The 24,136-nt window shown below is 42.4% G+C and overlaps 1 protein-coding gene across 2 annotated transcripts in view; it reads right to left on the bottom strand.

Moving 5' to 3' along the window:
• LOC124775098 (ralBP1-associated Eps domain-containing protein 2) overlaps positions 1-24,136 on the bottom strand; it is a 136,410-nt gene that overhangs the window by 103,523 nt on the left and 8,751 nt on the right. For both annotated transcript variants that reach the window (XM_047249915.1, XM_047249916.1), the window contains exons 2-3: positions 7,715-7,883; positions 7,317-7,402 (exon numbers count right to left, since the gene is read on the bottom strand). In XM_047249915.1, coding sequence (XP_047105871.1) covers positions 7,317-7,402; positions 7,715-7,883 — 255 coding nt within the window. The remainder of the gene's footprint in view (positions 1-7,316; positions 7,403-7,714; positions 7,884-24,136) is intronic.

The following is a 24,136-nucleotide window of genomic DNA, read 5'->3' on the forward strand; positions in this document are numbered from 1 at the left end:
AAAGCACTGAAAGCAATTCATAATAGCAGAAGTGATAAGGTTAAAAACCTAATGGATATCAGTTGAACTGGCAATAATAAAATAATGTGAGAGAAAGAATCAGGTTAGTAAGTGGTTGGAGTCAGTCAAGAGTCACCAAGAGCTCTGCATTGGATGGGGGGCGATTCCTCTCACAGGCACCCCATCACCCCTGACCCATTGTACCCAGAGTTTTAAACAGGGTAACAATGTCCACTAATCACTGGGGTACAATTCCTAAAATGGAAATTAGGTGTGATGGAAAAAAGGGGGCTAACCACATATAAAAACAATTGAAACAGAGTAAAAGAGGGATGACACAGACAGCTGGCAAAGGAGGTACAGTCGAGGGTCCCTTAAGCCTAGCATGTGGCAGGGGATGCCCCAATATCGTGCTTAGCATGGAGAGCCAAAAGCAGGGAGCATTTGACCAGGATATGAACTACATCTGTAAGGCTTTGCACCCGCAATGTGGGCATGGCTCATTACATAAGATCAAACTGTGGGATAATCTGTAATGATTAATTCAGTGGAAACATACAACATGAATTCCATGTGGGAGAAATGAAAGGAAGAGCATTATTCAGCAGCAGTCCCCTTGACAGTGCAGGGTTCATTGGAGGGCATATAGTCCACCAGATAGTTTTCAATCTCCGAGTGACGAGAGAGTTTATTTGGACCCACAAATCCCCACCTGGGACTGTTAAAGTCAATGTTGGTCAAGTAATCGCTTCTTAAGCCGAACAGTGTGGAAGTTAATTCCCCAGGATATCCACATGTGGTACCCAGAGAAAGGCAATTGAGCAGACAGGACGACTAAGGTCATAAGAAAATTATAAACAGCAGACACCAGAGGGTGACGAGACTAGCATCAATCAATAGCATGGAGACTGTCGTTTAGTCACTACAAATTGAAATGTGATCACAGGAGGTTTGTTTAATAACAACATGTATGGCCCTGTTAATGGCCACGAGATCCATTACAAAAACACTACCCATTCCTTGCAAATGATGTTCCTGACCAGAGAGAGATATAATAGATTATACTGACTTGTCTACAGTTTTAGAACTGCCAGTGTAAATAACAGAAGCACCTTGATACTCTTGAACTGAGAGGAACAGCTGCCGTAATGTCATGGGGGCAACAAACTTTAGGATCTTTAACAGACCAGTCCTAATTCATGGTTGGGGTTTTAACCAAGGGGTTGTGCATGGAAAAATGCAAGAAGTACATTCTAAAGGGGTTAAGCACAGGTCCCAGGAGAAGGTCTCGAGGCACAGTCCAATGGTTATCCTGCTTGAGGGCAGTTGTCAGAGTGTTGATGCCCCTTTATACAAAAACAAGTGGTAAGTTGGATGATTAGGAAACTATTGGATGTTGAAAGTTAAACTGAGCTACAGTTGACAGTTTCAGAACTGAAGAGGTAAGATCCCCACATTGGCAAGGACACTGTCTAGTCTGGAAGGTACCAGTTTCATTCCACAATAATGAACTGGATCCAATTATTTCAAAGCTAAAGGTCCCACTGAGCCATAAACCTGGCACCCATAATCTGATCAGGATGAGACTAGAGCCCAGTAAATATGGAGAAGAGTAGCGCGATCTGAACCACATGAGATCTGAGCAAGAAAGCAGACAGCATTACACTTTCACATGCTGTTAGTCTTGATTGGAGAAATGTGGGGCAGCCATTCAGACTTTTATTAATGCAGAGTACCAAAAATCGAGGTCATGCAGCATAGTCCAAGTGCTGGGTACCCAAGTATGGTTTCGGCCAGGATAGACTGTGATATGACAGCAATGCATGAATCTTGAATGAGCAGGAGAGAACTGGAAACCATGGGAAAGGGTCCAAGTGGAGACACTTCAGAAGGTGCTTTTGAACTAGCGTTAGGCCACAGCTAGAGATCGGAAACCATACCAAATGCAACAGTCATTGACATACCACATAGGGGTGACCGCCTGTCTGATGAAGGTCACTTACTCACTGATAGCAATGAGGAGGAATGCAACATTCAGCATGAAGGCCTGAGGAATGTATTCTCTTGGACCTAAGAGGAGTTGAGTGACTTATCAATTTTAGCCCAAAACAACGGGTGGGATAAAAACCGATAAATAAAAATGAGTAGGGAGCCTCGAAAGCCCCAGTCATAGAGAGTAAATAAAATGTGATGGTGCAACATAATGTTACTTGCCTTATGTGGATCAAAACAAACTGCAATGTGCTGTTTCCATTAAGAAATAGCTAATCAGATTGCTGTTTTCAACCGAACGAGATGGTCAATTGTAGTCATCCCTCCTGGAAACCACACTGACAGGGGGAACAAATAAGTCCACAAGTCCAGATCACAACACAATTGTCAGGTTACCATCCTTTCACGCAATTTTCTGAACATTTTGGTAAGGCTAATCACTTGATAGCTGTCAATGGTCATTGGATTTTTGCCTAGTTTAAGGATAGGAATGCTGATATTATCTTGTCACTGCAAAGGGAAAACACTCTCTAGCCAAATATGTTTGAAGACCATAAGCAGATGGAGACCTCGAGTAACATTCAGGTGCTGGATCTTCTAATTATGAATTAAGTCACAGTCTGGGGCCATACTGTGTGCCTGGTCAAGAGCTTGCAGCAGCTCCCAATAAGTGAAACGTCTTTATATAATTCGGTGTGATGGGGAATGCGAAGGAAGGAGATAAAGAAGGGGGAGATGTCTTCAACTTGTCTGTTATGCATCCAAATGGTATCCCTGCAACAAGAGGATAACAACACTGTGATAAAGCAGGTCATAATGTGTTCGGCAAGAACTGACACAGCGGCAGAAGGAAGAGTCCCATGAAGTTTGTTGACAGTCCAGAAGACTACACAGCTTGGCCCTCGCCTGGGGACAAAATGACATATGTTCTTGAGGAGGAAACACACACTTTTACCATTTCTTCCTACTGCATTTAATTAAATAGCAAGTCTTAGTGTGAAGCTACTTAAAAGTGATGACGGTGCTCTGTGAACAATATTGTTTGAGATGTTGCAGTGCCCTCAAATATGCTGAAAAGTTGTTGCAATGTCTTTGGTCCACCATGGCACCAGCTGGCAGTGATTGGGACCTGTAGAAAGGGGATTAGCAGCTCCAATAGTGCAGCTGATTGCATCGGAGACACCTCCCACAATCTCACAGATGCAATGTATCAGAAGAAACGAAGGTGACAGAGGCATACATCCGCCAGTCCAACATGGTAACTGGCCCATCACATGGTGATAAGGTGGTCACAAGAGCACCCGAAAGCAGTCACTGGCACAAAGGTCATCATGTGGAAACCACTGTAGCGAAACCACAAGATTGAGTGAAGAGCTTTTTGGGTCAATAACCAAAAAAAGTGTCATGGACAGCACTGAAGTTGGTAGTAATACCATCATTTGAGGGGAGACAGATCAAAATCAGAAAGCAGCTGGTAAATTGGAAGACAGATGGCATGGTGCTTCTCCACATGATTTACTGCACACTGAAATATGCAAGCAGGAGCAACAGGAGAATAGGGGTGAGAGAGGATTATTGGATTACAGTGAACATCTCAAGGTAAGCAGTGCCCTCTGTGGAGGAAGATAAATGTTACAAATGGTGACTACTGGGGTCATTTACACTTGCACTGCTAGTGCTTCTAATGTCGTATGGATGAGATTACACTTACTGACAACATCAGTGCAAACCAATGAATAGACCCCTCCAGATGCTCTCTCAGGACAAGTATGGTGCTGACCGAAAATAACTCAAGGAGTTGGAGAATGGGCACCAGGGAATTGTGTTTCTTGGAAATGAACACACATTAGAACAACAGGAAATTAGTTCTTGTAGTTCCAGCACATGTGAGTAATTTACTGCGTTCCACTGAATTATCACATTAAGTGTGTCCAAGTCAGGAGTGAACAGCCCAGAATGACAGATCAGGCAATAGGATCACTGCCTGTCACCAGTGGCAGTGGAATGAAATCAAGGAACGTTGGTTCTGAGTAAGATGCCATGGGGGGATCTGGTGTCTCCAGACAGAATACTCGGAGAAGCCTTCTCCAAAGACTTCCTCCCCCCCCCCCCCCCCCCTCTCTCTTTCACTACCTTTGGCGTTCCAGAATCTTGTGAGGGCTTATGAGCTGTGGCCATAGGAAAAGAAGAAGAGTGGACAGGTGTGGGACCCACAGTCCATAGCTCCTTAAGCCACTGGCAGGCGTGCACATATTGTAGTGCAGGAAACCCACGAGGGGAGGCCCATCACCTCCCATGGTCTAATTTGTTTACACAATTGCTGTCAGTTGATGCTAAGGGAGTAAATATGTCAAGTAGGGCCAATGGTCTGGCCACTGTAGTGGCAAAGGTCGACAACACTGAGACCTGATATAAATTATCATATTTCCATTGAGCTTCAAAATATGAGAGGCAATTGGAAGCCTTCAATTCCTGGATTTTGGATTCTTTCATTAGGGTACCACACTTCAGGGATCAGGGAAGGTGATCATTTCTGCAACTGACAACAGGTAGTACAGTAAATGATGAGTTTTTATGATGTAGTCGACCACAGTCTCCACAAATCAGGTTGCATGCACACCGGGAGGCATATGCCTGAGTGTTGACATTTAAAGCAGAGTATTGGTACTTAAAGCATCACATTGGGGGTGATAAATACCACTCCACATCACAGCAGTAAACCACGATTTTGATTTCTCTGAAAGCGAGTTCCTCTCAAAAGCAAGAATTAATGCTCCAGTGTCAACCTTGTTGTCTAGTGGGCCTTGATGTACACAACATATGAAATGGATACCACACTTCTCCAACTAATTGTGAAATCCTCCATCCATCCACAGTGTTAAGTCCCTGGGAAAAAATGGTATCCTGTACCACATTAGAATTATGTGATGGTGTGGTAGCTTGTACATGACAGAGATTCTTACAAGAGAGTAACACCCGAAGCTGGGTAGGATTCAGCAGTCCGATTAAGACGGATACACTTTGTAATTTATTATGAGAAGAGACTTCCTCAAAAATGTTTTAAATATTCTCTACAAAGAACATTGGCCTAGTACAGAAATGACTATCTGACAGAGTGCAAAATTGGAACTAAGAGGAGTACATTTCTGCAAATCGTGCAGCTTTGCTCCTATGGTGTGAGCAAGGAGGGAATGTTCTTAAGGTTGTAACAATCTGCACTGAAGTAGTCTGGTTTGTCCAGAGAGACTACTGGAGCCTCACAGCCACCAGCTGATAGTTTTCCGGTGCCCCCAAACGGACAGGCACATACACATAATCTCCTCGGCATGCATGGAGAGGTAACAATTCAACCATCGACAATACATTCCTTGCTTAATCAGGGGGCTATCACCAGAAAGGCACCTGAGGAACCCTTACATGGACTGTCTACCACACTGGCTATTGGGCGACCTTTCCCACGCATGCCACACTTAGTTGAAATATTTAACTGAAACAGGTAGTGCAAAATAATGAAACAATATGGGAAACACCATAATCATCCTATGAGGAAGCTAGGTTGACAGCATGGAATCTGTTCTAGGGACAAAATCTGAGAAAAGGTATAGTCAGAGAGTAAGACTGCAATGGGCTAGGTCACTGTGCCTGTGTACTCACGAAACTAGGCAAGACCCTTGGGGGCACTACTGTGAGATTAATGTTTATACAACTATGATTTCAGAGTTCAGCTTGATATGAACTCATTTTATCTGCATCTCCATGATCAACTTCGTTGTGCCAACAGAAGTCGGTGTTAGTTTAACTAGACGCAAGTCTCACACTACACATTTAAAAGAACATTTTTGTTTTTAATCATAGCTGCAGTTATTTTCATGTATATAGAATTAATTTACTTTGTAACAGATATGAGATTGCTCCACCACTAACTTCATTAAACCTTAAAATTGCTACTGGAGGAGCACATAGTAGACTGAATATTTAACCCATGCACCAAAATTTAAACATTATTCATAAGCTGGAAATTCAACACATTCAATTCATTATCCACAGTTTTTCTGTCATAATATGCTATACAAGATTTATCTCCTGTAGGCTAATTAGAAGATGACTGGTAGCAGTGCTTGCAATAATGGAAGAATTCAACAATCAGCAACAACACACACACATACACATGCACACACAGAAACAGCCACTGTTACCTGCAGGTACTATGGCCTGATACTGAATATGTCTGGGGTCGCAGTCAGGCCTTAGAGCACAGAGACAACAGTGGCCGTGCGTGTGTGTGAGATGTACATCTGACAAAAGGCTTAGTTCAATAGCTAACTATACCTAGCAGTCTTTTTTTCACTATAACTACCCACCTGGCACTCAATGCTTCATTTTTGTGGTGAGCAGCAATACATTATTGTTGCTCCGTCCCAACTACTTAAAGAAACAAATCCTATGCTACACAATTCCAATAAGCTCTAAGCTGTGGTTGTGGTTTTGTAGCTCCACAGAAAAATGCTTAATAAAATAAATGTCTTAAGTGCTTCAGTTAGCATTTACTTATGTTTTTCATTGGTACTCACAGTTCACACAGTTTTCAAGCAGTTGCACATAAAGTATCCTTGTCATTAGTCTATGTAGGTACACAGAAGGGAAGCAAACAACACAGAAAATGAAGCAGTTCTAATAAAAACAGCACAATAACCGAGAAAACTGTTCCTGGAGCTTTGATATATCTGATAGTTGCAGAGAAAGCTCTATGTAGGATGGATTCACCTACTTGGGACACGTTATAGGCAATTTTTCTTTCTTATAAATGAGGAAAGTATAATAAAGGTTATATCCTTTGCTCACAAAGAGCTTTTTCTGTTCTGGGTCTTGAAAGAATTGTGACATAAGTCACAACTGGAACAACTCACAACTACACATAGCATCCAGAATTTCCAAGAAATATCACAATATAAATTCCCTCTACAATCCCCTGCCCCTCAGGGAGGTTGTTCCAGTGTCACATATCTCTTAAGATCCAGTCAACACTAAAGTTGCAGTGACACTCTGAATATTGACAAATAAGTGTTTCACAAAGATCCTGACTTTATTCACCCAAATAGAATTTGTAGTATATTCTTCACAGATGTATTATTAATACCACAAATGTTGTAACAATTTAAGATAAGCTGAAAAAGGTGCAAATAATGCACAGAGAAATACAATAGAACATTTTTTGTGTAATGTTAACACATTATATTATAGAACAACTCTGAAGTGCCTGTTTTCCACACAAATGTTATGCTGACAACACAGACAGTAATATGATGCCAGGCTATCTCACTAACCTGATTCAGACTTCTATCAGTGTCACTGAGCTGTATTAAGTCAGGGCTGCCTGCACTCTGATTAACATGGCATCTCTCCCACTTCTCTATGAAAAAAAGGTACAAAAATATTATTGAAGAATATTTTCAACTGAAACTTCAGCTCCAACTACAAATAATATCTGTAGAAAACAATCACTAAGTAGAAACAGATATTACAGACCTCATTTATAGTACTCTTATAAATATGTATCTAATACAAATCTCCACAATTAAATTACTGAACAATTAATCACCATTTACAAACAGATTTACACACACAGGCAAGAGATGGGGAGGAAGAGAATGAGGGTGGTTGAATGAAGCGAGGAGGAGGAGGAAAGAGAGAGAGAGAGAGAGAGAGAATGTATAAACCTCACCCATGCTGTTGTTTCTTGTGAAGCGAGGTAAAGGTACATCTAAGTTAGTTTGAAATAATTCTGGACGAATTGGTAACCCTGCCTGGAATGCGGCAATAAGCTTCAGTGTCCAGTAGAACTGTCGGCGCTCCAAATAATTACTTCTTCCAACTCCACATATGTCTGTAATCTGGAAAGAATTAGGGATAGAGTTCACTACTGCCTTCACAAATAAAGTTATTTACTCATAATAAATCACAATGATGCAAAATTCACAGGGGAAAATATGCAAAATATGAATCTTTAAATACTATTACAAATACAGAAAGTTTACAGAAAACCTGAAATGGACTTTATGAATATTTTTACTCGTAATGAAATTTGCTTTTGTTGTTCCAGTACTGACAAGTAAGCACTTCACCTTTATCATTTTAACTCCTGCTATTAGTTTCACAGTGTTTTCATAAAAATTCGGACTATGTAATGCAATGCTTAAATTACTTTTTCAGAACACCAGTATCTAGTACTTTTAATGTATGTCACGGCAGCAAGGACATCACCCTATTTGCATAGTGCTAAGTATTATCCTAATTCTAGATTATATCAAATTCTCTTCAATTCTGCTCGCTTTTCCCATATTACAATGTTTGTAAAAATTTCACGTATTAAATATTGTGTCATAACAGAACCATCAATTACAAACTATTCATTTGTTTCCATGCCATGCTCCAACATGAAAATCACATATTTTCTTTCAAGAGCTTTACTTACAATAACAAATTAATAGAGATACAGTATTTATTCACTCATTCATTGTGTCCCTTAGATCCCATCAAGCTGTGAACCTTCTTGAATGTGAAATGAGTCTACAAATATGTTAACGCATATACGGTATCAGTTACTAACTACCACACGCTGCTTAATATTACTGTGCTCACATCATCTAAATGTAGCCTAATAATTTAGGAGGAAAATTGCTGTTTTGGAACATCTACATATTACTCTGCAATTCACACTTACGTGTTTTGCAGTTTTAGACACTTACTCTACGGTTCCACTTTCAAATACCACATCTGAGAAACAAACACCTATATATTTCTGTGTGAGCTGAGCTTTTGGAGTAGTAAGTTTGTTACTGTAATTTTGTGAAAAATCTCACTGCAACTAAAAACTCCTTTCTTATAATGGTTAACAACCAATACTTGCTTAACACAGCCATGACATCTATTTCCTGTTTGGTGATAATACAATCTCCCATTTTTTGAAACTTGACAATGTCCTATATCAATCCTATCTGGTAAGGGTCCCATAATGCACAACGATACTCCAGAAGACAGTGAAAAAGTGTAATGTAGGCAGTCTCTTTAGCTGATTTGTTGCACTTTCTGTGCCTTCTGACAATAAAACAGTCTTTGGTTCCCCTTCTTCATAACATTGTCTATATTATGGAACCAATTTAAGCAGTCTGTAATTGTAATCCATAAATATTTATCAACAACCTTTAAATTTGTGTTATTTGTTGTCCAGCTGAAATTTAAGATTTTTTTTTAGTACTAATGTGAATGACCTCATACGTTTCACTGTTCAGGTTCAAAATGCCACAGCAAGTCGGTATCTTGCTTAAATCATTTTGTAATTTGTTTTGATCTGATGACTTCACTAGATGGCAAAAAAATTGTATCACCTGTGACAAGGGCTAGTCAAATTGTCTCCTAAACAGAACTTGGTGCTTCCCCATTTCTAGTAAACAGCTACTCTTTGTCTTCCATTAGAAGCTTAACATTTATTTTCTTACACAGGTATTTTTCAAAGAAAGTACTTTTTACATTTGTAATGTCACAGACCTGTTTATAGTACATTATTACATTTCTTGTAATGTTGCAGTAGAGCACTAACTGAAGCAGCACATTTATTTTTAATTTTTTTTTAACTTAAGAATTCACAGTTTCTAGGTTTTCGCCCAATGACTCCTCATTTAAATTCTTTGGACCAGCGTAATTAGCTCCACTCTGGATCCTAGAGTGAGTGAGTGAGAGAGAGAGAGAGAGAGAGAGAGAGAGAGAGAGAGAGAGAGAGAGAGAGAGAGAGAGAGAGACTAAGGCCTTATGGACCGAAAGCTTAGTCTTTTTGTTGTGCCTATCTACGACTCAGCTTTTCCGCTATTTAGTGAGCAACAACTTTCCAACTTTCCTTTTCATAATATTGTTACATTCCATCCAGGATTTTCCACTGTTTGAAAATATTTGTGTGTCCTTTATAGTGACTGTAAAAACTGAACTTCCAATGAATCTACCAAAAGTCATTAAGCAGCAAATGTATTTGTTAGTGAGTGTGAGGGTTCAGAATCCCTCAAGAAGCCTTTGCAAGATGTACTGTTATCTATTTTACACAATATTCTTACTGCTCACTTCTGCTGCATGAATACATTATTTACTTTAGGTACACTGCTAGAACAGATAATCCATATGACAACAGGGACTGAAGATATGCAAACTAAGCAAACACTCTTGTCCTTGGGTCAACACAATGAGAGATACTGCTAAGAGGAAAACATGCTTATCTGCACTTTTCAATTGGATCAGTTTTCCATTTTAACTTGTTATCCGATTGGCCCCTGAAGGAATTTTCCGTCCAGTGTATGACCATTAATATCTACTTCTTGAGCCAGCAGGTTACTTTTGCTTGTCAAACTGAATATGAGAGATTACAGCTTAAAGTATTTGCTGTGAGCAAATTTTGACCATTCCAGAAAAATATTTGAGTTGTTTCTCAAATTTGAGCTTTGACCTTTGCTTAATATGCTGGCATCATAAGCAAACATCACTTCTCTCTCTCTTTTTTTTTTTGACCATCCTTTAAAGTCACTGGCAGATAATTTATATACGTTAGGAGTTAGAGCAGATTCTGTATGGATCCTTGTGAGACCCTGGATGTAATGATCCTCCATTCCAAAATTAGTTTAATTCCTGTTACACAATCCGTCAAAGTGACATTGCTTTCTGTTATGAATGTAATAATCCACCCATGCAAGATGTATGTCATTAATGCTGACCAATGCTGTTTTCCAAATGGAATTTTGTGGCATCATACTGTCGGGATAGCTTTCCTTGTTTAGCCTTTCCCGAACCTCATTTATGAGGTATTTTATATCATTTTATGTGGAGAATCCAACATAATAGTTAAACTGAGAAGCAGTTAACAGAAGACTTAGTTAATATTTTATAATAACCTACATTCTCACGAGAATTTGGCAAAAAAACTGGAAGAACTGAAATGGGTCTGCAATTAATGGTGGTCTTCTTACCTCCAGTTTTATGCAAGTGTGTTACTACAACATATTTAAGTACGTCAGGAAATATGCCAGAGTCAAGGAATGAGTAAACAGATAGCTTAAAGGCAGTTCTATTTACCATCACAAGATTTTTATAGTCTGCCAAAAACTGTTGTAACTATCATAATTAGTGACTCACCTGATGAATTCGTAACTGCCTCAGGGACTGCATTTTAAAACTAATGTGTCTGGTAGTAAATGAAGTGCCTGACAAACAAAAACTAATGCACCTTTGTTTCCAGAATGAGATTTTCACTCTGCAGCGGAGACTGTGTGCCGGACAAGACTCAAGTTCGAGTCTCGGTCCAGCATACAGTTCTAATCTGCCAGGAAGTTTCACCTTTGTTTGGTTGATACTTAATGAGTAAGTAATCATTGAATCTGGTTCAAAAATTCTTTCTCTGTCATGGTTTTCAGCACAGCAATTGTTTGGAAACTAAATTTCACTTTCACACTGCTTTTACTAAAAACTGTGCATTTGTGGAAGTTTGCTCCATCAGTAATATTTGACATTTTAGTATATAGACTATTCTACCATAAGCAATGACTATATTTTACTTCTCACACCATGTCTTTGGCCACAAATCAAAACATCCTGGGCCACAGGTTCGATACCAGCTGCATCTTAAATTTTGGATAAAAGTAATCAGCAGTGGCAATCAATGACTTTCAGCACAAAGAGTCACTTTTTTTCTGCCAAAGGCCTTGCAAAAGGAGCAGAGGAGTGAACAGATGTTCAGGACACTGTCTTGCATTTAAAAGTGGACAACTGACTCTAAAAGGAGGAAGAATCAGCAGTAATCTGTGGTTTGAGGAGGCAAAAGGCAATAGAAACCACTGCGTAAAAGACACAATGTGTGTCCACATGACATGTGGTCTGTAACTGAAGGAAAAAAAAAAAAAAAAAATCATGATGATCTCTCCACTGAAAAAATATTCTGGATTAGTCTCATATTCATATCTCCAGGCAGAGCCTGATAAAAGGGAGGTAACCAAGAGAATAAGATTGCTGAAGCAACAAATGGTTAACATTCCATGAGTCAGGTAGTGGAATATTGGAAGTCAAAGTGTGAGGAAGGCTATAAAATATGAAAAGGGAAAAAAAAAGTCTAAGTTAAATATAGTGGGAGTCAGCAAGGGCACTCACACCTAGAGGAAGGGTGGGGTGGGGGGAGTAGTTACATGTTTTTCTTTCTGTAAAATGATTTAAAAGCCAATATGGTGCAAGTTTTTAACAGTGTCAGAACTGGAACTTTTTTATGGCAACTTACATAATGTCATTCGTCTTCCAAAATATTAAAAATACTCCACACCCCATGCAACACCTCATGGCCTGGTTCTGTGTGGTTGATGTCAAACCATTCAGCAATATTTTCTTTGTCAACAGTGTCACACACTGGAGTACATTTCAAAACTGCAGCTAACGTTATTAAGAAACAGTCTTCTTCATTGATGGAATTACTGATTTCATCAATTTTAAGGTTAATGTTCTTCCACAACTTGGCTATGGTTGATTGTTTTAGCTAATACTTCCACCTTTCGCCTTTGACACTTAATAAATTGCATCTAGTACAGTTAATTGTGTCCAAAATGTTTGAAGACTGTTACTCTCACCAATGACAGGGTGTACACAAGGACAAGAAAAAAAATTCTCAGGTTTTTCCCAGATTTCCCTGTTAAAAACACACTCTTCAGGATGAAAATGCACTTTTTCTGGATGACAGTACACTATACCCTGTGTTAAAGTATAATTTTTTTGTGTGTTAAGTGACTATATTGTTCCCCTCAGAGCTGTAAAATGTATCAGTCCTTTGAATGGCAAAGGTTTTATACACTGGCGTAGAACTTCCCAGCACTACCAGCAAAAAACAACACAGTTTGGAAATATCTTTAATGCATAACTATTTACATTGATTATTTTGGTATTACGAAAGTATAAATATGAGTTCATAAGAAGTGCGATGCTCATGCTATGATACAGAAACAGAGACCTTAGTAGTGCTCCGAGTGGCCTGGCAGTGAACTTTGAATTCAGACACTTATCAGAACACAATCTGCAATATTTTCCCGCGACCTGTTAGAAAAGTAAACAGTTGTGACGTCATGCTCATCGAAGTAGTTTGTTGTTATGTAGTATTGCAAAGTCTTTGTCCTAAAGCCTTGCACATATTTTGCTGTTGACAGACACTTGTGCTGTCTGTGCAAACTAAGTTGACACTCAGCACCAGAGGCTATTGGGAACAACCCGAAAGGCGTTTTGTATTTATGGTCACTCTCATCGTCACTGGACGAAGTGTCAACTCTTAGTTTGCAAACACAGTATGTGCACTGTGTTTTGTTGTTGTAAAGAGCACATGTTCTTTGCAACTAAAGTTTTATTTTCATGTTATTCTCTCATTTATATTTTACTGCTGCAGTATGATTCTGCAGTAGTGGGCTAAAGTCAAATTCTTTGTTAGAGTATCAGTTCTTACCAGCCAAAATTATAGTAATTCAACTGAAACTTAAAATAATGAAAAATTCTGGGAATCCTAAAAAATTCACATGTATTACCAGGATGAAAAAACTCCCAGGTTTTTCTCATGTTTCCCAGTTGTCCCGGGTCATATAAACACTGAATAAGTTTCCGTAGCAGACTTCCTCTCTAAATTTTCTTCATGGCAGCAATAACACCCTAATCCACTGGCTGTATTAATGCTAGAACCATGGTTGGGTCACTCGTGACTCACTTCTTAATTCTGTCTTTTGTCGCTCTTTTACATTGTTGCCTAGAGTGCCGAGTTTCTGTGACTTTTTATGAAATAAGGTTATTAGCAGCAGTTATACTTAATTTTACATTTTATGGGGAACCTTAAAAGAGAAATACGAATATTCACATAGAACCGCAATGGGACAGTTCTGACCCCTCAGCTGCAGCCACTATAACAATTTTTCATGTAGCTTCCTGCTTATTGTTAAAATGTGTTTGGTCAACAATGGCAAAACTCCCTTTTATCTCATTGCCAGACAACGTTGCTCTTTTTTTGCAGAAGGTGAGAAGAGGGAGAGCAGGTGACCGTGTATGCAAGTTCTGCACAGTCAGTGCTGTATTTCATTAAATTCGGTTTTAGTAATGCACTCTAACTGTGTAAATGGTCCTTGCATCATACAAATTTATTAGGGCCAAATGTCTATGAACAGAGGAGGGCATTATAAATGCCTTAAATGAGATTTTGGATCGTGCATCTGAGGGCTAGCTACTGGAGCCTCCATCTGAGGAAGAATCTCCACCACCTGTAGTTACAGATTTTTCATCAGATGATGTTACTCCTCAGGATGCCCTACTGAATATTTATGAGGGAGGAATACATATTTGTTTGTGTGTTTTTATAATAATTATTGTTTATGGATGTGCTACATAGACAGAGATTTCAATTGCAACACATACGGTTACACATCGTTGCTTTCTTGAGTTTTTACATGTCTTACAATGCATTTATGAAGGTGTGTTTTTTGTTCTAATATTCCACAAAATATTGAATAACAATATGTAATGTAATAATAATTACTACTGTTACAGGAACAGCTGCCAAAAAGAATAGGTCAACTTGTGGCTGTAGGCATCGTGAACAATGAAATGACTGAGGCTGTGGACTATTTCAGTGTCCTTCAGGTAGAATATTGTAGCACCAGATGGAACAACCTGGAGAGTGGGAGTTATAGGTGACTGTTTAGCTGGCAGATATGGACAACAGAATGTTTTTAAAGACCACACAGGACCATCTCCACATGGAATAGATAGATAAATAAAACCATGAATGAGAACTGCTACAGTGCAGGGGTCAAATGAGTGAACCATGAACAGTGAAGCTTTTATAGCTATATCGTACATCTGTGGTGCTATAGTAGCAAAATGCTTATAACTAGACACATCGTGGTCAGTGAAGTGGCGAAATAATTTTGTGAAGTCAACAATGGCTCGTGACAGATTCAGAGAGATAATGTGTTATCTCAGATTTGACACTAGATCCACAAGATCAGAACAACTATATAACAATCAACGAACACCTTCTTCTGTCAAAGTGCCACCGCAGATTCACACAGTTCACGGCCTCAAAACCAGACAAATATGGGCACAACTATTGGACGGCAGTAGATAGAGACTCCAAATATATTGTGAATGCTTTCCCTTATCCAGGAAAGGATGACTGTAGGCCGATTTTGTTGTGGAAAAATTGATGCAATCTTACCTCAATAAAGGAAGATATGTCACCTGTGACAATTTTTTCACCTCCTTGGCTCTCTCTGTAACCTCAAAAGCAAATGCTACAAGTCTAGTGGGCATCATAAATCATTCTCACAAGGAAATTCCAGGCTCTATCAAGAAGGCAAAAGATGTGTTATACAGCGCATCAGTGTTGAAGAAGAATGATACCACACTGACAGTTTACCAGGGAAAGAACAACAAGAATATCCTGATTCTTGGCACTATGCTCCTTATGTTAAAATTGAAGATGGTTTGAAAAATAAGTAACATGCAGTTACATTTCATAATGGCTCTAAATGTGGAGTGGACATGGTGGACCAAACGGCTCACAAACACACTGTTGAAGCACCATAATTGGCCCGTTCACACATCATTTTACAACTTGCTGGATTTGGCTGGGATAAATGACCGTGTATTGTAAAATGCTATAAATGAGAAAAAGTTGAAACACAGACTTGATACTGCAGCTGGGGGAGGAGCTTGCTAAGAAGTACGCACCAACCAGGACGACTTGTACATCAACCACATCTGAAGACATTCCTAAGGGACAATAAAAGTGAATACGTTGCCTTGTAAAGTCTAACTGTGAAGGAAACAGATCATTTGTAAAGTGTCATATGTGCAGGAAAACCGTCTGCAACAAGTGTACATCAAAAGACTATTATTTGCGCTCATTATGTGATAGTAGACAGTAAAGGAGGTCAGCACTTCGATCTCTATGTGAAGATCCTAATATTGTGATCTCATCAACAGCTTAAGGAAATGCAACTGAAATCCTCTCCTGAAATCCTCTCCAGACCAATGTACTCTGGCTCTAAGGCACAATTTTTGCAGCACCTAAGTTCTCTTCACTCTAATATCAAGTTCACAGTGGAGATGGAGAAAACAGCAAACTACTGTTCCTGGACGTATTGGTGTGGTGAAAAGAGGATGGCACCTTGGAACAAGCTGTATTGCTGTAAACCTGCACACACGGACTTTTACTCACAGGCCAACAGCTGTTGCCAACCTGCACAGTGAACTGCCACACTTAGGACTGCCCGAGCCATATTAGATTCAGACAGCTTATCTGATGAGCTTCACCACCTAAACACTATTTTTAGAGAAAGGATATCCTAGATGGGAGATCCACTGTGCCTTATGCCTAGTGCGTGTTAGACAAAGTGAAGAGCTGGAAGAAAATGAACAAAGATTTTTTCTTTTTTTTTTTGTGGTTTTAGGGCGCAAAACTTCTATGGTCATTAGCGCCCAGCCCGTGACGTAGGAAACAGGAAAAAAACGAAATTTAAAATCAGCAGCAATGGGAACAAAGTCATAAAATTTGAGAAACTAAAGGCAGAAGGAATGCTTAAAAATCCACTATAAAAAGGGGTTGGTTGTCCCCAAAAAAGGCTTCAAATGACTGACGTCATTTCACTGTCACTAATAAACTGTAGAACGCGGTCAGCTGAGCGCGTGTCATCTGCTAAAATCGACGATAGATCAGGCGATAGCTGTAGACGGGAGCGTAACGGATTAAAATAGGGGCATTCAATTAAAAGATGTCTGACCGTCCACAGCTGAGAGCAGTGGGGACAGAGTGGGGGAGGATCACCACTTAAAAGATGTCGATGGCTAAAAAGACAGTGCCCTATCCGGAGTCTAGCTAAAATTACCTCCTCCCGACGACGCGTTCGGGAGGAAGAGGTCCAAGCACAAGGAAGGGCTTTCACTTCCCGCAATTTATTATGGGGAAGTGTTGACCAATGCGCATGCCATAATTGAGCAACTTGGCGACATAAATCGCTCCGGAGATCGGTAAACGGAAGAGACTGAATAGCTGGCCGAGGAAGAGAGACTGCAGCCTTGGCCGCTATATCGGCCGCCTCATTCCCACAGATACCAGCGTGTCCCTGGAGCCAGAGGAACGCCACTGAGATGCCCCCCAGGTGGAGCAAGCGCAGACAGTCCTGAATCCGGTGGACCAGAGGGTGCACAGGGTAAAGAGCTTGGAGACTTAGGAGAGAGCTGAGAGAATCTGAGCAGATTACGTACTGTAGCCGCTGATGGCGGCGGATGTAGTGGACAGCCTGGAGAACAGCGTAAAGCTCCGCAGTATAAACCGAACACTGGTCGGGAAGCCGAAAGTGATTTGGGGTGTCGCCAACAATATAGGCACTCCCTACACCTAACGATGTTTTCGAGCCATCTGTGTAAATAAATGTGGCTTCCGTCATTTGTGCACATAGAGCAGCAAATGCCCGATGGTAAACAAGTGTAGGGGTACCATCCTTGGGAAATTGACATAGGTCTCTGAGCAAGTCGATCCGGGGACGGAGCCAAGGCGGTGCTGTACCCCAAGTTGTCAAGAAGGTTTTAGGAAAGCGGAAGGAAAGAGAATGGAGCAGTTGACGGAAGCGGACTCCCGGGGGTAGGAGGGAGGAGGAGCGGCCTGCGTACCCGACATCAAAGGAGGTGTCGAAAAAAAGGTCATGGGCTGGATTAGCAGGCATGGAAGACAGATGGCTAGCATAACGACTCAGAAGGACTGCCCGCCGATTGGACAGCGGAGGTTCAGCAGTCTCAGCATAAAGGCTTTCCACAGGGCTGGTGTAAAAAGCTCCAGACACTAAACGTAATCCACGGTGGTGGATAGAGTCGAGACGCCGAAGAATAGACGGCCGAGCAGAGGAGTAGACTATGCTTCCATAGTCCAATTTCGAGCGCACTAAGGCGCGATAGAGGCGGAGAAGGACCACTCGGTCCGCTCCCCAGGAGGTACCATTCAGGACACGGAGGGTGTTGAGGGATCACAGACAGCGAGCCGAAAGACAGGAAACGTGTGAGGACCAGCACAGTTTTCTGTCAAACATAAGACCCAAGAATGTAGCGACGTCGGAAAACGGAAGGTTGACAGGACCTAGATGTAAGGAGGGCGGAAGAAACTCCTTACGTCGCCAAAAATTAACACAAACGGTCTTACTGGGTGACAAACGGAAGCCGGTTTCGATGCTCCACGAGTGGAGGCGATCGAGACATCCTTGAAGACGTCTTTCAAGAAGGCTGGTCCGTTGAGAGCTGTAGTAGATCGCAAAATCGTCCACAAAGAGGGATCCCGAGACATCAGGAAGGAGACAATCCATAATTGGATTAATGGCAATGGCAAACAGTACAACACTCAGCACGGAGCCCTGGGGTACCCCGTTTTCTTGGGAGAAAGTACGGGAGAGAGTAGTGTTCACCCGCACCCTAAATGTGTGCTCTGCCATAAATTCCCGAAGAAAAAGGGGCAGCCGGCCTCAAAAGCCCCAAGAGAACAGTGTGCGGAGGATGCCTGTCCTCCAACAGGTATCGTATGCTCTCTCCAGATCAAAAAATATTGCTACTGTTTGGCGTTTCCGGAGAAAATTGTTCATGATATGAGTGGAGAGAGCAACAAGATGGTCAACGGCAGAACGATGCTTTCGGAATCCGCATTGGGCTGGTGTTAAAAGACTGTGGGATTCCAGCCACCAAGCTAAACGGTAATTCACCATACGCTCCAAAACCTTACAGACACTACTCGTGAGAGAAATGGGGCGATAGCTAGAGGGGAGATGTTTGTCCTTTCCAGGTTTCGGAACGGGAACGACAATAGCTTCCCGCCATCGCCTGGGAAAGGTACTGTCGGTCCAAATTCGATTATAAAGGCGAAGGAGGTAACGCAGGCTATGGGTTGATAAATGCAGCAACATTTGGACATGGATACCATCCGGTCCTGGGGCGGAGGAGCGAGAAGAAGAGAGGGCATGTTGGAGTTCCCGCATGGAGAAAACAGTATTGTAGCTTTCGTGATTTTGAGAGGAGAAAGCAAGATGTCGCACTTCCGCTGCACGTTTCTTCGGGAGAAACGCTGGCGGGTAATTTGAAGAGCTCGAAATCGCAGCAAAGTGCTGACCCAATGAGTTAGAAATTGCGACGGGGTCCACTAAGGTATCGTGCGCGACAGTGAGCCCAGAGACCGGGGAGAAACTAGGCGCGCCTGAGAACCGTCGAAGCCGACTCCAAACTTCCGAGGAGGGAGTGAAGGTGTTAAATGAGCTAATAAAGAATTTCCAGCTTGCCTTCTTGCTATCGCGGATGACGCGACGGCATCGCACACGGAGCTGCTTATATCGGATACAGTTGGCCAAAGTTGGATGGTGACGGAAAATGCGAAGAGCACGTCGCCGCTCACGTATTGCGTCACGGCATGCCTCGTTCCACCAAGGAACTGGGGGGCGCCGGGGCAATTCGGAGGTGCGAGGTATTGAACGTTCCGCAGCTGTGAGAATAACGTCGGTAACATGTGTGACCTCATCGTCGACGCTGGGAAAGTGACGGTCATCGAATGTCGCTAGAGACGAAAAAAGTGTCCAATCGGCTTGGGCAAACTTCCAGCGGCGCGAGCACATATATGGCAGTTGAGGCTGCAGTCTAAGAACACATGGAAAGTGGTCACTCGAGTGTGTATCATCAAGGGCGAACCATTCGAAGCGCCGAGCTAGCGGAACAGTACCGACCGCAAGGTCCAAATGAGATAAATTTGTCGTGGAGGCAGACAAAAAGGTGGGGACCCCAGTGTTGAGGCAGACTAGATCCGCTTGGTGGAAGACATCTAGCAATAGTGAGCCACGTGGACAAGGATGTGGAGATCCCCAAAGCGGGTGGTGGACATTGAAGTCCCCAACCAGCAAATAGGGGGGTGGAAGCTGATCAAGAAGATGAAGGAGATCAGCTCATGCCATTTGTGTGGACGATGGAATGTATACCGTACAAAGAGAGAACGTGTATCCAGAAAGGGAAAGACGGACGGCGACAGCTTGGAAGGAACTGTTTAAGGGGATTTGGTGATAATGGAGAGTATCATGGAGCAGAATCATGAGTCCTCCATGGGCTGGAGTGCCTTCAACAGAGAGGAGGTCATATCGGACGGACTGAAAATGAGGGAGAACAAAGCGGTCATGGGGACGCAGCTTTGTTTCCTGAAGACAGAAGATGACCGGCGAGTAGGATCGTAAGAGGATCGACAATTCATCCCGATTGGCTCGAATGCCGCGGATATTCCAGTGGATAATGGACATAGGGTGAACAGAAAATGGAGGAACGTGACCAAGGGTGCTGTCAACTCAACAACTGCTCAGAGCTTGCGACCGACAGCATGGAATGGCATTCAGTCGAAGGCAGAAGATCCTGATCCATAGGTTGGTCAGGAGCAGCTCCTGCCACCAACGATCGGCCAGTTGACCGGCCACCAGCAGTGCGCCTCGGCGACACAGAAGACAGCCGAGGGCGATTTCCGCCAGGTGGTGCTGTAGATGGGACACGCCTTGGCGGAGAAGGAGAGGAACTGTGTTTCTTCGTAGCCTTCTTGGAAGTATGATGTTTAGATGAAGGAGGAACCGATGGTTGTGAAGTTGCGGTACGTAAAAACTCTTCACGAGAATGCTCTTTTTTCAAAGACTTGGCGTCTGACTTTTGGGCTCGAGATTTAGCAGAACCTGACGAAGGGTGAGCCATAGAGTGGCCAGGCGAAAGAGGTGAGGTTGAACGGGCGATCTTTGCGCTGGCCGATCTGACGACCGTGGTACTAAAGGTGAGGTCGCAAGTCTGCGTGGCCACCTCCTTTGTTGGCCGAGGAGAAGCAAGGACAGTGCTGTATTTTCCTTTCTGAGGCACGGTGGGCTGTCGACTGGCGAGTAACTTTCGAGCAGCAAAGGTCGACACCTTTTCCTTCACTCTTATTTCCTGGATGAGCTTTTCATCCTTAAAAACGGGGCAATCTCGAGAGGAAGCAGCGTGGTCACCCATACAGTTGATGCAGCGAGGGGATGGAGGTGGACAAGCACCCTCATGGGCATCCTTGCCACACGTAACACATTTGGCCGGATTGGAACAGGACTGGCTGGTGTGATTGAACCGCTGACATCGATAGCAACGCGTAGGGTTTGGGACATAAGGGCGAACGGAAATTATCTCATAGCCTGCTTTGATTTTTGATGGGAGTTGAACTTTGTCAAATGTCAAGAACAAAGTGCGGGTTGGAATGATGTTCGAGTCAACCCCTTTTATAACCCGATGAACAGCCGTGACGCCCTGGTCAGACAGGTAGTGCTGAATTTCTTCGTCAGACAATCCATCGAGGGAGCGGGTATAAACGACTCCACGCGAGGAATTTAAGGTACGGTGCGGTTCCACCTGGACAGGGAAGGTGTGGAGCAGAGAAGTACGCAGCAATTTTTGAGCCTGGAGGGCACTGTGTGTTTCTAACAGCAGGGTGCCATTCCGTAATCTGGAACAAGACTTTACAGGACCCGCAATTGCGTCGACACCTTTCTGAATAATGAAAGGGTTGACCGTGGAAAAGTCGTGACCTTCGTCAGACCGAGAAACAACAAGGAACTGTGGCAACGATGGAAGAACCGTCTGTGGCTGAGACTCAGTGAACTTACGTTTGTGAGCAGACATAGTGGAAGGTGAGGAAACCATTGCGGAAGAATCCCCCATGATTACTGGCATCTCCGATGGCGCGCTCCTCCCTTGTGGGGGCCCTCACCGAGGGCACACCCGCCTTAGGTGATTGTTCACACCTCAGGTCACACCTCCCGACAAACGGACGGAGGGACCAATCGGCACTTTCGGAAGGTATCAGCTCGGGTAATCACCCCTCCCTGGGCCTGGCCGTTACCAGGGGGTACGTACGTGTCCTACCTGTCTACCCGGGGCGGGGAATTACGCGTTACCCCGTCACCGGCTACGCATGGAAGTGCGTGGGTCGGCCTTCAGACACGCACAGGGAGGAAGAAAGAGAAAGGGAAAGGAAAGAAGAGGGGGTCTCAAACGCCGCAGCGGAGAAAAGGGTAAAGAGAAGAGATAAGGAAAAGAGAAGGACAAAGGAAGGAAGAAGACATACAAGCAAGGAAGGCGAAGAATGCGGTACATTTACAAGCGTCCGTCTCCGGACGTAGGCACAAACCATACTCCCAGAGGGGGAGAAAGGGAAGGAAAGAGCCAGAGGTGAGGGGGGGGGGGGGGGCCAAGACAGGGGATGGGGAAGGATGCGGAAAGGGAAGGTATGCAGCCCGGAAAGGAAGGAAGGCCACATTAGCTCGGGGCCCCGTGCTCGCTACGCACGTATCCACAAAAGAGTTGTGGATCCCCTGGGGGGAAAATGAACAAAGATGAATGGTCATCTTGCCATATGTCAGTGGTGTTTCCTCAATCATCAGAGTATTATTTTAAAAACAAAATTAAATGTGTTTTACCTGTGCCAATGAAACTCTGAGCTGTTAGGCTCAGTGACAGATTAGGGCCTCATGTCTATAGGATTCCATGTAGCTGCAGGATGTCATACACTGGATAAACTTGGTGCACTATGGAAGACAGATGCATTGAAATCGACGATATACACATCTGGACCAGCCAGAGAAATCTGCAGTGGCCGAGCATTGTCCCGGTACAGGATATAGTATGGAATACAAAAACACCAAAATTCTCTTATTGGTATCTTCATAGTGGGACAGCATTATTAAAGAAGCAGTGGAAATTTACAACTCCACTAATTCACTCAATGGGCACACAGGATACTAACTCAGCACAGTGTGGGATCCATTGCCAGCCTTGTTAAAATCACAGCAACTACAAAGGGGAACTGTTGGTCATGCAAAGGATGACACTGCAGTAGCACGGATGGTGGACACATACATTGTAGGCCACTCCCGACAGAGGGCATTGGGGTCCTGACGGCAGCACACAGTATAACTGACAGGCTCTGCACATGTGTCGAACCTGTTGCTTCATCTTTGTCACAGAATCTGATGCACGCATGCCTGTGCAGCTTCTTCTCAGACTGCCATAACTAGGAGGCCTTGGTCACAACCTCAGCAGTGTGTTCGCCACACATGAGGATGACAGTCAGTTGCATTGATAAAATAACGTGGAAATTTCACAACATCCAATGTCTCACCTAAGAACCATATTAACAGCATAATTATTAACAACAGAAAGACTGTTGACTAACTGCTGTCTTACTTAAACAACTGACTTTGCACATGACAAAAATAATGCCTCTTAATCATGTTAAACCTACATCACAATGGTTGAATCATATTTTGAAATGCGCACCAAATTAAAGGTCCAGAATTTTTCATGTAGTATTCGCTCTGGGGCAGTACTGTATCAGGAGCAAAGTGACTGATCCCCACCTACTAACATCTTATCTGCAGCTCTCATGACATGAGCTTATCTGAACTTTGCACATGCGTGTTAAATATTTAAAAAAGAATATTTTTTTGCATTATGCTGCTGGAATAATAAATTTACAACATTTTCTTCTGCTTAAATATGTACCAAAGAAATTCTCATGCTACAAGATGTAGTTCACTCTTTAAATATTTTTAATTTAATTGTATTGAGAACAAGTAACCTACTGAACAGACAAATTCATTCACCAGCTGACCTGTGGTAACTGACATTACGAGTAGTGCAATAACATATGACTGCCAATACAAAGAAAATGCAGATAATTACAAATCAATAGTGCTTCATTATTATTCTTACAGATACCTGTCCGAGGAAAAATTTTTTATCGAATTCTCATAACACTCATTACGTTCTGCCTCAAGTATAAATCTTTACCAGTAATGCAAGGTATTTCACACCTCAATCTCTATCATTAAAAGTGAAATGGATGTAACTTAGTTCTTAGGGCATAATATTAACCATTATCACTTAGGTAGAAAAATATCAAACTACAATGATGTGATCAGAGTGCAATTTTGACTATGTAATAACAATATCATTACTGTATCCTTCCATTTTATTTCCTTCGATCATGTCTTTCAGAAGTTTCAATGTCTTTCAGAAGTTT

Source organism: Schistocerca piceifrons, chromosome 2, assembly GCF_021461385.2.
Source record: "Schistocerca piceifrons isolate TAMUIC-IGC-003096 chromosome 2, iqSchPice1.1, whole genome shotgun sequence".
NCBI lineage: Eukaryota > Metazoa > Arthropoda > Insecta > Orthoptera > Acrididae > Schistocerca > Schistocerca piceifrons.